At 34.8% G+C, this 16114-nt stretch overlaps 1 protein-coding gene across 1 annotated transcript in view; it reads left to right on the forward strand.

Annotated features, from left to right (window-relative positions):
* LOC120627379 (protein dachsous) overlaps positions 1-13467 on the forward strand; it is a 44481-nt gene extending 31014 nt beyond the window's left edge. Inside the window, exons 8-15 of the mRNA XM_039895373.1 lie at positions 4495-4842; positions 4936-5090; positions 5290-6364; positions 6536-7256; positions 7510-8636; positions 9076-9366; positions 9502-9793; positions 10836-13467. Of these exons, the coding sequence (XP_039751307.1) occupies positions 4495-4842; positions 4936-5090; positions 5290-6364; positions 6536-7256; positions 7510-8636; positions 9076-9366; positions 9502-9793; positions 10836-13467 (6641 nt within the window). The remainder of the gene's footprint in view (positions 1-4494; positions 4843-4935; positions 5091-5289; positions 6365-6535; positions 7257-7509; positions 8637-9075; positions 9367-9501; positions 9794-10835) is intronic.
* The last annotated feature ends 2647 nt before the right edge of the window (positions 13468-16114 follow it).

Genomic DNA, 16114 nt, shown 5'->3' on the forward strand with positions numbered 1-16114 from the left:
TTAAATAGCCAAAAGTACATTTCACCACAAGTATGTACACCTTTATTTTAATTACTTTCTTAAAATAAATAAGTAACACACAACTAAATCTGTTATATAATTGTGTAGATGGGTCAAAGTTACCAAATAAAATAAAATAAATAAATAAAACGTTGTGTATATTTTGATAGGAGAGTTAACGGGCATTCTGAATAAGTTGTTAAGCACGTTATTATTACAAATGTTTTTTCTATTATTATAATTTTGAACTCAGTGAAACAATAGAAGGAGACTTCTACGAGCAAAAATTATAGTATTACACAGGAGTCTTAACTTCATCTCGTCAAATCTTCGTAAATTTTGTTACAAACAGTAAAATGTTCCAATCAGATTTTCACACGCCAAAAGAGGCTTTGTCTAAAAGCTGTTTATCAGAAGTCTATTACTAATAAAATAAAAAAAAGTTAATAATAGATTGAAGCAAACCCATTTTATTTTTCTCTATTTATAAAGAATAACTAGTTGTTGGTAGTAGACGGTTTATGATTATTTTTCCTACTCTCAACTAATCATCATCATTAGGGCATAACAATCTATTTGACAATATTTGAATGGCTTAAAACAAAGCCGTTTACCGTAACTTCGACGAACCTAACCATCCTTACTACTATTTGGTCAGCCCAAGAATTATTCCTGCCGCCAGCCACTCCACTGTGTTTGACTAGTCGGCGCCTTTGAAAGCTAAAACCCAAAGTATGTTGTGACTTAAGACTCGTCGACTAAACAAATGTATTTGAATAAACAAAACTGCATTAATACCTGCATAATTAAAAAAAAAGATATAGGGAGCAGTCTGAAGATTGTTTGCCGACCTTCTCGTGAATATCGTTTTCAATATCTTCTTTTATTTCGTTCGTATTACTAGAAATGTTCGTGTTAAAATGACTTATGTATATTGTATTTTAAAATAACATAATGTTTATAATTATGTTTTATCTGCTAAGATATAAATACGTAACTAACTGGTCGAGTATCATAAAATATGAAATACTATATATATTCGATTTATAGGCTATTTATTTCTGATAGATACGATAAAATTTCGGTGCTCCGGTATTTCTGCAGTCAAATCGAGTAATTAAAGTAAAAAATAATGGTTTAAAAAGTAAAATTAGTCTAAATTGAAACCGTCTGAATGGTGATATAAAAATACAAATTTATCTTTCTAAATCTAATCAGGGCCTGGCCCTGGTTCTCTGAAAATTAGGACTTTATGGCAACATTTTGTGAATATGGGTTGTTTTAATATTCTATCTATATGTGACAGCATAATGTATTCCATATTGGAATCTCATAGATTTATCATTGGGTCTGGATCAATCAAACAGAATTGTACAATAATTTAAGTAGGAAAGGGCTTAGGCAACTACGGGATTACTTATTTTGAGTTAGAATTAGTGAGAGAGCAAAAAATATGCCAAAATTTTATTCCTTTTTTGTCTTGACCGTTTAATGATTGCAATCTGAATCGAATCGGTACCGGCCCAATAAAAAGAGGAGGTTAGGTCGTTATCGCCTTTCAGTGACTGATGAATGGTGGAACCACGGTGGAACTTACCATCTCAATTTGGCTTATCAAAGATCGATTCGGAGCTAGTTAGCGCATCTCCGCAAGCCAACCCCAAGTGAATCCATGAATCGATAAATCAATACTCAATGACAACTGTATGCATTCGGCTCTACTGATAGGGAATTTCGACAGGTGCGTTTTCGGTGGGCGACACCAACCTTATGTCCATAATCGCTCGTGACTTGTTTGTTTTATACGTCGGCGTCTTCAAAGACGGCATTTGACGCCGAACCGTGGATACTGGAATCAATTCTTTATGCCAATTATTCGGCGATTTCGAAACTTAGTACCTACTGTAAATGTTAAGTCGTAAGTTTTATTAGATATAAATGTTGTTTCGATTGAGGTAAATGCCAGGTTTCATGATGCCTACTTTTTGTAATTTATTGCAGGCATCTTTTTTCTGTCTTATGACCATAACTAAGTTACAAATTTTTGTTATTACTTATTGCTGTTCTTTCTAAAATAATTGTAAAAATTAAGGTTTTGCATTAAAATTTAAATATTTTATTACAAACTGTTCTCAGATTGAGTTTTATCTTTCACACTATAATAGCAGCATTTTTGTGTTCCTTACCTTTATTATTAAGTAGCCTAGCATATTCCTTACTATCATTTGAACCTTTGGCTTTCGCTTGAAATACGGTTTGTCTTTTCCATGGTTAAGAGAATTCTTTTGACAAAATCCTATATCTTCCCATAAGTGAGCTCTTTAAAAATTACTGGCAACAACAGAAAGCCAATTTTAATTTATTTTTTTATTAAACTATAAAATTTTATTTAATTAACTTTCCTAGTAATCATTTCGATTAAATAAAGCTGTCCTGTAATAAAAAATTTATATGTAATAAAAAAGTGTACTGTTCAATAAAAAAAGATTATATCTAGATATAACACAGCCCATTTTAAATGAATTAGTGCGCGTCGATTGCCAAGTTGTTAATGTCGTTGCATGCGCGTTTTGCCGAGACCAGCCATCAAGTGCTATTAATATATTGCTATGTAGGAGGCCCGCCATTCTTTTCCATGTTTTATGATGCCACACCAAGCCAGAACGTCCCCTAAACCTTAAGTCGGGTTCGAACGCAGATATATGCTTAACAAGCATAGCACGTAAACCTTATCAATGCTCGCCATTATGTCCACATATTCGAATATATTTGAGGCCCTATAGTAAGGGAGCAGGTAGCAATTTTAGCAGTCATATTTCAGTGATTGATCATGCTGAGCATTAATTTACTATTTTAATTTTTTTTTTTTTATATAAACGAATCCAACGAAAAGCTATTTGTCATAGCTTAAATATAAAAGTTAAAAATAATAAATATAATAAATCACCTGCAAATTCCCGGACTTACATGTTTTGCAATAAAATTTATTTGGAAGTTTTGAGTCTTTATTGTGTCGAGTTGACAAAACTAGTATGTAAATAAAATTAAATACGTAATGAAAATATAATTAGATATATTACGTATCTTGTATGCAGATATTTTGTTTTCATGGTTAATAATTTAATTGAATTTAATTTATAAAATCAAATATAATGTGAATTCAAAATGATAAAACATAATATCAATTGCATATTATTAATTCAGAAAATGTGTGAATGGTCCAGCACCCCCGAATTTCTAAGTTCGGATTTTTGGCATAGATTATTGATTTAAATATATAATTGCCACTAGCTCTCTTGCTACTTATACAATGATACTTATCCTGTAATACCGATTATGAGTCATTGCTCGATGGCTGTCTTTTATTTTGCTGCGTCTAAACGAATTACGAGTATAATGTATCACCATGATCCGATGCAATGTATCTTAATTACATACGACTTCGAATAAAAAAAAAGTAGGTATGTAGCAATACCAATCGATTGCATTTACAACGTTCAGAAACTTTTTAACTCTATGGTTGATACTAAAAAAACTGAGTGGACTGGAATATGCATGAAAAGAGTATTATATAATTGACACGGGTACTACATCATATAATGTGGGTATCTTGTCTGAGAAAATTGTCGATAGCTAGATGCTTTCACGCTGGCGATGGAACAAGAGATTGGACTGATGATGATTCAGTTTAGTGGCTTTTATAAAAGCAACCCATCCTTAAAATAATTACATTGTACTCTCTTTATATGTATTTATATCTTTGTAACTACTTTTTTTTCTTTGGTGTACAATAAAAGTGTATTCATTCATTCATTCATTTAGGTTTTTGATTTTCACGACCATCTAATTCTGCCAAAGAAAAAATCCTTACTTAAATATTATCGAAACAAAATCCTATGTTTGCGCTGGGTAAATAACTTTTATTTTCGAGCCTGCATCACTTAGCTCATTACGAGGGACCCTGCCACATCTTATTATCCTCCGCCGACTTCCATCCGTCAATGGTAATAAATGCTTTGATACGTTCGAAATAAAGATCAATTTTCTACGTCAATAATTGGTAAAATTACATTTGTCTTCCTTCCAAGTTTCTCTTATGACAATTTTTAGGCTCCCAATACGGGGTCGAAGTATTATCATAGGTATTCAGTATCAAATGATCTCCGTTGCTGACATGTAGTTCTAAACAGATTTGATAGTATACATACATACATCAATATACGTCAATTATTCAAAATATGCGTCATGGTATATTATAGTTCATGTTATTTACAATAAATATCTCGTAATTTTGTCAATGTCATGTACATGACCGCGTACGATGACAAACGAGACTTGAATTGCTTTAAATCCAAGACTTCGCAAAAATTTCTAAGGCATAATTTTCACGTGTTGATTTAAACATATCAATTACTGCTACTTAAAATTTATTTGAAACTATAGTCACAACACATATGTATATTATAATGGTATCAATTAATACTTTTGTTGCAGGCATTATAACAACCAAGGAAATATTGGACCGAGAATATAAAACTTCGTACTCATTATTTGCTGAAGCGCGTGACCAGGGATCTCTTCCTAGATCAAGCAGAGTGCCTATATCTATTAAAGTAACGGACGTCAATGATAATTCTCCAGAGATTATTGACCCCAGAGAAGATGTAGTTAGTGTAAGAGAAGAACAGCAACCGGGAGCAGAAGTAGCTAGAGTAAAAGCTATTGATAGAGATAATGGAGTAAACGCTACTGTAGTCTACTCTATTTTAAATGAGAGAGATATGGACGGATTTGGTGTTTTTGTCATAGATTCTGATACTGGGGTTATAAAAACAAGTACAGGTTTGTACAAGACATCAACATTATTTATTTTAATAAGAGATAAATTAATACCTAAACCAAATCATTATAATATGCTTTATACTTTTATTTTAGTATTGGACCACGAAGAAAGGTCAATCTATCGCTTGACAGTAGCAGCAACAGATGGAGGGCACCCACCGAGACAGACCGTCAGGCAATTGAAAGTAGAAGTGTTAGATTTAAATGATAATAGACCCACATTTACCAGCTCAAGTTTATCTTTTAAGGTTAGTAAAATAAGAATTGATGGCAATTTTTTTGTAAAATATGAGAAAGATAAAATATTTTTAGGTTCTTAACGCATTTTTTTTTGTTTACATGCGGATCTTAAACAGTAAGTTTGTTATAAGTAGCTGACGTGTACATTTTAAATTTAATACTCAAGAATTTTATTCAAATAAAAATGTAACAATTAACTTTTTTCAGGTGAAAGAAGACGCCAAAGTTGGTCATATTGTGGGGACGGTTGCATGCTGTGATAGTGATTTACGTGAAAATTCTATAAGCGGTGACGAAGAAAGACAAATAACATACTTGTTAATGTCTTTAACATCGGATCACTCTCCTGGTACCTTTGAAATTGATAGAAGAACTGGCTATCTTGTTGTTGCAAGACAATTGGATAGAGAAATACAGGACGAATATAGGCTTGAAGTTAGAGCGCTGGACACATCTGCTACAAATAATCCACAGAGTAGTGCAGTCACCGTTCGTATTGAAATTGTAGACGTCAATGACAATGCACCTCAGTGGCCGGAAGATCCAATAAAAATAGAAGTTTCTGAAGTGACTCCAGTAGGAATGACTATTTACAACTTTACCGCAAGTGACGCAGATGCTGGATCAAACGGAGAACTAAATTTCAGTATAATGTCTTCTCTTCCACTAAATAAAAATGCATTCAATTTAGATCCTCTTACTGGTTCTTTAACACTTACTTCTCCTCTTGATTATGAACTTCTCCAGGAGTACTGGTTGGTCATCGAAGCTTCCGATCTAGCAGCTAATATTACAGAGAGGATGATTACATCTGCAACAGTACATGTGGCTGTTATTGATGCAAACGACAATACACCTACTTTTGTCTCTACTAATAAAGTATCTATAACGTTAAGCACATTATCTGGGACTTTATATCAAGCTCTGGCAGTTGATACTGATTCTGGTGATAATGGTAGAATTTCATATTTTATAGCCGGAGGAAATGACCAAGCTTATTTTTCATTAGAACAAGACACCGGAAAATTGACTTTGACGAAGAAGTACTCTTCCGACATAGCAAAAGTAAGACCTGGGCAATATAAGCTTAACTTAACAGCTTCCGATCATGGCACACCATTTCCAAGACACAGCCATATGACATTATTTCTAAATTTACAAGAGTCAACAAATGTTCCACCACGATTTACGGATTCCTTCTACAGAGCAAATATTAGTGAAGACATACGTCCGAACAGTTTTGTTACAAGACTATCTGCTAAATCATCTAGAGGTAATACAGGTACGTGTGTCTGTCTAATACAAATAAATTCTAGTTTTTAATGCGTGATTAAGCTATTCTACCCGCTACAAAAGTAGCCTATGTTAATTTAATGCACGCAAGCTGTAAGCTAAAGGCCAAATTGCCGTTAAGTCATGTGCTTTGTATTAATTTTGTTTTTAATTTTTTTAGGAAGCCTTCGATTTATGATACCTTCCGGTGCCGCTGGTAATAACTTTGCAATTGACGAAAGACTAGGAACTGTTACTGTTAAGACAAAAATAGATAGAGAAGAAGCTGATCAATACATTTTTCCTGTTTATGTCACTGATTCAAGTACATTTCAATCCACTACAAATTTTGACGTTGCGACGGTCCTAATAAGTGTATTAGATGTGAATGATAACCCACCTACCTTTAAACCTGGATCCTGTTACACATTAACAGTGCCCGAAAATAATAACGCAGAAGTTATACATACAGTAACAGCAACAGATAAAGACATTGGTGCTAATGGAATGATAACATACAGTATCATCTCTGGCAATAATGGAAACAAGTTTTCTATGGACTCTACTACGGGAAAACTTACAGCGAAAACATTAGATCGCGAAACCCAGGCCAGATATGATTTAACTATATCTGCTTACGATCATGGCTCGCCATTAGCTTTACAAGGCTCATGTAATTTGACCGTCATGGTTGAAGATCAGAATGACAATGATCCTGTATTTGATACTGGACATTATTCAGCTGCCATACCAGAAGATGCATCTATTGATACCTCAATTATTAAAGTCAGAGCTACTGATGCTGATTTGGGACTAAATAAACGAATCGTTTACTCACTCGCAAATGAAAGCCAAGGACTATTTAGAATAGACAACAAAACTGGCATTATTTTTACTACCGGGTAAGTTATAATTTAAATCAATTTATTTTACTTATATAAACCGCATTGAAGCAGCATGGTGGGGTCTATACCCTAATACCGTATTTCCTATGAGAGACGAACATGTGCCTAGCAGTGGGACGTAAATAGGATACGGTTGACGATGATAATGATGATTCTACTTACTTTAGATAAATAAATATGGCTCACGCTTTCTTTAATTTTTTGTGTATTTCGTATGAAAAACGAATCATAATTTATTATTTCTTTACAGATACTTTAATCGTGAGAAAATAGGTATTTACCATTTTGACGCAGTGGCTACCGACCAAGGTCGATACATAGCTCGCTCTCAAAGAGTATCTGTAGAAGTCACCATAAATGATGTAAATGACAATAAGCCTATTTTTACAAAATATCCATTCAAAGAACAGATGGCCACGCTGACTCCTCCGGGTCAAAGTTTACTACGAGTATCAGCAACTGATAACGATATCGGAACAAATTCAGAAATTCTATATGAGCTTCTAGATACTTCTAATCATAAGTTTCGTATAAATCCTACCACAGGTGTTCTTACTGCAACACAAAGCTTAGCTAGTGAAAACGGAAAGCTAATACATCTCAAGGTTATGGCTAAAGACAAAGGAAACCCTCCGCAAAGCTCAGTAGGTCTCATTGAAATACGAGTTGGAGATTTTCCCGAGCATACACCAACCTTATCTTTTCAAAATTCCACTTATAATATTACTATAGAGGAAAATTTACAATATGGTAAAGAGGTATTACAAGTTACCGCCCTAAGAAGTGACGGTCGGCGCCAAAGAATATTCTATGAATTTGGTAATGGCAATGATCAGTATGCCTTTGAAATAGACTCTAATACCGGTGTCATAAGGGTTAACAATTCAGATAATTTGGATTATGAGTCCTATCCAGGACCACGTAGGCAGCTTGTTATAGTAGCTCGAACAGAAGGCACGCCTACATTATACGGATACTGCAATGTAATAATAAATCTCTTGGATCAGAATGATCACGCTCCTAGATTTACGCAACAACAATACATAGCGAATGTTCTCGAAGGAAATACAAAAGGCGAGTTTGTCGTGCAGTTAGCTGCAAAAGATGGTGATCGAGGGGCGAACGCAAGAATCTTATATCATATCGTCGATGGCAATCACGATAACGCATTCATTATTGAACCAGCATTTTCCGGATCAGTCAAGACAAACATTGTACTGGATCGGGAGATAAGAGAGACATACAAACTGACTGTCATAGCAACGGACGAAGGCAATCCCCAAATGACTGGCACGGCTACGCTGCGAATCAACGTGGTGGACGTTAACGATAATCAACCGACATTTCCTCCACCGAATGTCATTTCTGTATCGGAAGGTACGTTTTCAAGCGTTGGTCCTACTTACGTATTCGTTTTTAAATTGCTGTAGCACAGCCTATCGTATTTTCGATATAAATTGGTAGAACAAAAAGCATTTTACAAAAGAGGCATTTTACATAATTTGTATTCTCAACTCCCCGGCTGGCTTACATTGCGACATTTTGATTCCAGCGCTGAGATTAAATAAAAGAGACTCCTTTAGGATCAATATTTATTGGACGGTATTACATTTTTTTCGAGTGGATGTTTTACTGGCCTCCCCGACCAAGCAACGGTCCGCGCTCTCTTTTTGTTTCTTTGTTTTTATATCATTGTACTGCGCTCGGGTTTTGTTTTAGAGAATTTTATTTTGCGAATCCTTAAAGTGGCAGTCAAACGAGAGTAGCGACCGCATGTATATTGTTTCTTTTTATTTATTTTCTTTATCGTTTACAGGAGCGGAAGTCGGATCGATACTTACATCTGTTACTGCAAATGATGTCGACACATACCCGGCACTAAAATATGCGATTGTTCAAGGAGATAACACTTTTTCAATAGACCGATACAGTGGAAAGATAGTTTTAAACAGAGCGCTGGATTTTGAGGGTAAAAAAGTATATCAAGTAAACATAAGCGCTTCTGATGATGAGCATATCGCAAAAACTACCCTAACAGTAAAAGTTACAGATGTGAACGATAATTCACCAGTTTTCGACGAAATATCTTACAACAGAGTATTACCTGGTAAATATGCAGCTCTACTTTTATCTCCATTATAAATTAAAGTGAAATAAACTAAGTTTTGACAGTGGAGAAATATTTTGAATTCTTTTAAATTTAATAATTAAGTTTAAAATTTAAATATGTTAAATTTTTCAGAAGGCAGCGGTGTTATTGAAATCGGTTCAGTAAACGCAAAAGACGTGGACAGTGATGAGAATGGAAAAGTTTCATACCACATTCTTCAACCCACCCCTGGTTATTACATAAACTCAAACTCTGGTGTTCTATATGTCAACTACAGTGCTTTGCCTGCTCATCACAGAGATATACAATTGGCTGTGATTGCCACAGATAATGGAAAACCAAATAGAAGTTCCGTAGCGTCAGTAAGAATCAGTACTGGTGCTTCCTCGGAAATAAAACCTTTCATTGGGCAAGACACGTACAGGTAAATTTGTTACTACTACACCATCTGTGAAAAATATTATGAACTCTTAACGATTATTACAATTCTTAAGCTATCACCAAACAAAACCGAACCTAATATTATATCTGATATCAAAAATAGAGCGGTTGTATATTATACACAATTTATAGTATTTTTGGCCAAGACGCAACTTTAAAAATATGACTGGAAAATAAAAAAACAACCTTGCTAAGGTAATATTATGTATCGTTATTTCGCTTTAAACATCTCAGTCTCTTTAACCCCAATTCGATATGAGTTTCGAAATTTGGTGAGCGACTGGAGATAGCGAATGGAGAAAAACACCTCAAAGCAACTACTAACTTACTCGCAATTTTTATAATCTAAATCAACTGTCTCGTTCTCAACCAGTAGCATTCACATAGCTTGGAGAACCGACGGACGTTGGGCTCCCAAGGTGGCAACCCGCACCGGTAAACGTAGCGTTGGTCGACCCCCAACCAGGTGGAGAGAATCGTGGAGTTTGGAACGCCATACGACATACCTATGTCCAGCAGTGGACGTCTATCGGTTTAAAAGATGATGATGATAATGATGATTACAATAAATTCAGTTTATATTTCTTTTAAATTAATGTTTTGGGACTATCTGCAATCATAGTAAAACCTCATTGGCATTTGAGTCTAATGACTGTAACTGTCTCGTTGGTCTAGTGGTAAGCATGTTCGATTGCAGAACATGAGATTCTAGATCAAATCTCCGGGTCGGGTAAATGAATAATATTGGGTTTTAATTTCACGAATTTCTCAGTTTATACCATCACGTTAAGCGGTCGGTCTTACACATAATCTAGTTCTGGTCGTGTCGGTGCTGCCGTTTTTGAAATATGAGTGAGAGAATAGAAAGTGAACCTGTGTTTGCTCGTACACTTTTGAACTAGAACTTTTGAAATAGATAAAAAAATCTCTCTTTGACCATAGTGCATGAAATCAGTCAGGGAAATTGTGTGTGAGCGTATATAAGTTACTTTATAGGTACAATAAAAGGATTGTTTTTTTTTCAGGATAACCGTTAATGAAGATACAGAAAAAGGGACATCACTTCTACAAATTGGCGGAATTAATGATGTTCTCAAAAAGTATAACTTGGACTTTCATATAATATCCGGCAATGAGGGTGATGCCTTCGACGTTACTACAGAAGGAACCTTGCTTCTTGTAAATAGATTAGATAGAGAAGTACAAGACTCTTATGTCCTAGGAATGGCTGCTATAGAACAAGGAAAGATCCTCTCATATAACCAAAATAAAACTTCTGTCATGATTTTTGTGACTGTGACTGACGCAAATGATAACGCTCCAAAGTTCTCTGTCACTGATTTCGAACTTACCATAAGTGAAGATGTTAAAATAGGTCACACGCTGATCCAACTAACTGTAAATGATGCAGATTTGTACGGGACTCCGAATTCTGCTATTATCTTCAATATTACATCGGGAGATGACGAAAAATCTTTTTACATACATCCAAAAACAGGCATCTTAACGGTTAATAAACCAATAGATTATGATATAGGTAGAACAAAACACAAACTAATCATAGTGGCTTGTGATCAGGGTTCACCATGTTTATGCAACGCAGTGTACATAAATGTAGAAATTCTGGATGAAAATGATAATACACCTACGTTCCCTGTTAGTGAATATTTCGAAACAATAGGGGAGAATGAGCGAGTCGGGACATCGGTATTTACGGCAAGAGCCACAGATCTAGACAGAGGCAAATATGGAAAATTAAATTACTCTATAGTACCATTGTCGACCAATTACAATAGAAACGACGATTCCTGGAAAATGTTTCAAATTGACCCTCTATCTGGACTCTTAAATACTAATGCAGTCTTTGACTACGAACAGAAGAATAAATATGAATTTTCGATTAAAGCATCCGATTTGGGTGGTAAAAGTTCAACAATTAAAGTAAGGATTGATATTGAAAGTCGTGATGAATTTTATCCGCAGTTCACTCAGAAGACGTACAATTTTGGTGTCCCTAAATCTGGATCTTTACCAGCGGGCTATGTAATAGGTCAAGCAACTGCAACGGATCGAGATAAAGGTATAGATGGCCGCATTGTATATCAGTTGTCTACTTCACATTCTTATTTCAAAATTAATAGAACAACTGGTATTATTATTTTGAAGAAAAAAGTTGAATCCATTAAGAGCCTATTTGGTACAGATAAATCTATTAGCTTAGTAGTAACGGCTAGTTCAGGAAGACAAGGTTCACTAACAAATAAAACTGCCGTCGAAATACTACTTGACCCATTAGCAGTAGTTTCTGAAATTACAAATCATATGAATGATACATCTGTCGCGCAAAGTAGTGGACTTTCCGATTGGGCATTGGGATTATTGATAGCATTTATATTCATAATAATAATATTTGCTGCGGCATTTTTATTCTTGCATATGAAAAACAAGAGACATAAGAAAGGAAACAAACCAGGATTAAATTCAGAAGGCGTTGGAGCTACTAACAGCTATGTCGATCCTAGTGCTTTTGATACTATACCTATACGCAACACAGGTCCAGTTACTTCTGCTAATCAATTCGCTCCTCCAAAGTACGACGAAATACCACCGTACGGTGCTCATACAGCAAGCTCTAATTCTGGCGCAGCCACGACTTCAGAACTTTCTGGGTCTGATCAGTCTGGCTCTAGTGGCCGTGGATCAGCAGAAGATGGTGAGGATGGAGAAGATGAAGAAATACGAATGATAAATGAAGGTCCATTACAACGTGAAACGGGCATACATAGACAATCAAATGGAGTAGACGATGATAATCTTTCAGATGTTTCCGTCCATAATACTCAAGAGTACTTAGCAAGGTTAGGAATCGTAGACACTGGTACTGGTGGAGGAGCTTCGACGTCTTCTCGAAGATGTTCTGAGAATGTTGGTAATAAGGACACAATGATGCATCATGGGCCAATAGATTCAATGCACATATTTGATGAAGAAGGTGCCCATGAAAATGATATAACTAATTTAATATACGCCAAATTAAATGAAGTGACTGGCAGTGAAAGGGCAAGTAGTGCTGATGAAGCGAGTGCAGCCGTTGATAGAGCGATGGCACTTGGAGCCTTCCCAAGTACATCAGGAGACAACAACGCTGTACCAACTGCTGGACCATCTATGACAGGTAGCTTGAGCTCCATAGTTCATTCAGAAGAAGAACTAACTGGTAGTTATAATTGGGATTACTTACTCGATTGGGGCCCTCAGTATCAGCCTTTAGCACACGTATTTTCAGAAATTGCACGCTTGAAGGATGATGCTGTATCGTTACAAAGCGGAAATAGTGGTGCCTCGAGTGCTAAGAGTAAAGGCACGTCAATATCGGGCGGTAAAAGTGTGCCACCACCTTTACTTACAACAGTTGCACCACGAAGTTGTCCAGCTCCATCATTGTCTTGTAGGCAACCACAGCACTTGTTACCAAGGTCACCTATAAGTCATGATGTTTCTGGCGGGTTTTCTGCCGCAGCTGCAATGTCACCGTCATTTTCGCCTTCCTTATCGCCATTAGCTACTAGATCACCTTCAATGTCACCTTTAGTAGGACCAGGTCTTCCACCTGCCCCAGCGAATAGAAAACCACCTCATTCCACAATGAGAATGTAATTTTATGAATAGACTTTAAATGTATTAATTATATTTGTACATAAGTAATACGTGACTGTTTGCCTTATAAGTATTGACTTAATAGTATTTATTGATTACCGATGTAATCGGACTAGTTTCTTTATAATTTAGCATCATTTTGTGCATGTTATCTGTATTTTACTTCCCTGGATATGCTCAAAGTGATTTTAAGCGCTTATTACCGATTTTACGGTAAATGTAAATAGTGTCTTCATTCGGGTCATAACTTTAATTACTGTATATATTAGTTTGTATAATCATAGTGCCTTGTAAAGAATGAAATGAAGACTGCCATGTTATTGTTACTTACAACACAAACAAATCAGCTTTACTGTAAGCTATAAGGTTATTTTAGATACTGCAATTTTATTATTAGCTTTATTTTGTAATCAGACTAGGTACTTGTTTTAATACCATGATTGCAATGAATTTTACAATGCAAAGTTCTGAAATCTGAATTTTAGATTTCCTCTGCCTCAGTGTTATTATCAGAAGAACAATAATTATATTATTATACCTATTTAGAAATATTATATACTGTGATTTTCGTTTAAGTATCGAAAACGCCTATTTTTGCTTCGTTCGAAATAATTCGAGACCAACTAATCTTTTCATTATAAGTATTTGCTTTGTAAATAAATTGTATATTATCATGTCAAATTATTTCCGACGGAGCGATATCGTTGATTGTAAATATATTTTTTTTAGGATACAAAACGACTGTCCGAGATGATGTTTAGTGAAAAATAAACAAAATTGTAAAATTGATTAATTGTTTCATTCGGTACATTATATTGATTAACATTAGTGACCTTTGTTCTAATTCTTAATGCTATTGAAGTCGTAACTACGTGCATTTCGTGACGTGAAACTAAATATAATTACTGTCAACACGGACATCATAAATCGCACTGAAGAGTGTGTTACGGTTTTAATAACAAAGAGAATCGAACCCTTAATTTACGGATCTTATGAATAAAGGTATTGCTTAAAAGCATAAATACTACGGCCTCGATATGAGGAGACATTGAATTGATATACATTACAATAATGAACCACATATCACAGATGGATCTAAAACTACGTATTCTTGATATATCACAATACAATTCATACAAAAAAGGGAATTAATTTCGCGACACAATTTACTACAATCCAAATTTAGCACCAATAACAATATAATAGTTGTTATCAAATTTTAAAAAGGTTTTTGTTAACAATAAGTTTCAGAATTGCGAAGTATAGGTGTTGTAAAAACATTTAGAGACTAGTCACTATGATTCCGATAAGACAAAGGTTTCTACGAAACTGTAATCTATATGTGCTTTTCTATTTGCCTACACAAACGGACGATCTTAATCTAAAAATGCCAAACAGAATAAAAATAGGTAGAACTTTTAACAAAAAGACTTTTCTTCGATGCACTCGCAACAAAAACGCTATCCGTTTAGAACCTGTATTTTAATATATATGTAATCATTCGAACACTCTTTATTTTATTGCCCAATTAATACCAATAATGAATATCTGTTTATTTATGATCACAATATCATAAATAATTATATTTAAATAATAATCAAAATGCCCACATAAATTAATGATATTCATTAATTATACAGATCCAGAACAAAAATATATTAGAAAAATAAACAATAATAAATAATTATACACTAATACTAATGGAATTAGGACCTATTTGTTGGTAATTTGAGAGTACATAACAGACTCGAAATTACTTACAAATAGTAAAAAGTATAATTTAATACTGAAATTAGTAAAAAGCAGAGCTGCAGGAGAATATTATGGCATTAAAAGAGAATGACGGTCACAGGATATACTAGTACCAAACTAATTCGTCTGTACACAAACCTAAATTACAGCTCAAAACAAATATTGTAATATCCTTTACCAATGGTAGCATACAAAGGATGACACGGCAATACTTTAACAGCTACGAGTTTATTTATTTTTTAATTAATTCTGTTCTGTTGATACATATCAATTAGTAATTTTAAAACTTCCGAGTAAAGTAGTGCGCCATGGAAATTGAAAACCCTTTTGGCTATAGTAATGCTCTACGTATACAATTAACATTGAAATTCCCCTGAAACTTCTACTCCAACGGTGCTCACAGCATGTCCTCAATGATTTTTTTTGGGTATTAACATTACCAAGACTTTTTCTTATCGGTGTGACAAGCCGTTCAAAGGCATCATGAAAAACCGCAAATGATAAAACATAAAGATATATTTTTATAAATTTACTGTTCAAAAGTCTAAAGGCAAGGCCGAACAGCCTCGTCCAACGTGCGTCTTAAGGCGCTGCAGTATGGGTCCAGCGTGCCACTCTCTAGAAGCGCGCGTTTGAGCAAGCCAAGTCTTTAAAATAAGATTTACACGCTCGTAATCTCGAAAATGTTGTAGGCAAAATGGACCTAATATTTGAAATTGTAGCTTTAAAACTAGGTGCATTAATTCCATTTTATACTGACGGTACAGAGTATCTCTGTACCTCATCGATAACGTTATCATCAATATTTTAAATAAGCACATAACTCCGACAAGTTAAATGCCGAGAAGTGCATGCCGCGGATAAAACTCAATGCCCCAACAGACAGGCCATTAAG

The sequence above is a fragment of the Pararge aegeria genome, chromosome 11 (genome assembly GCF_905163445.1).
Source record: "Pararge aegeria chromosome 11, ilParAegt1.1, whole genome shotgun sequence".
Lineage (NCBI taxonomy): Eukaryota > Metazoa > Arthropoda > Insecta > Lepidoptera > Nymphalidae > Pararge > Pararge aegeria.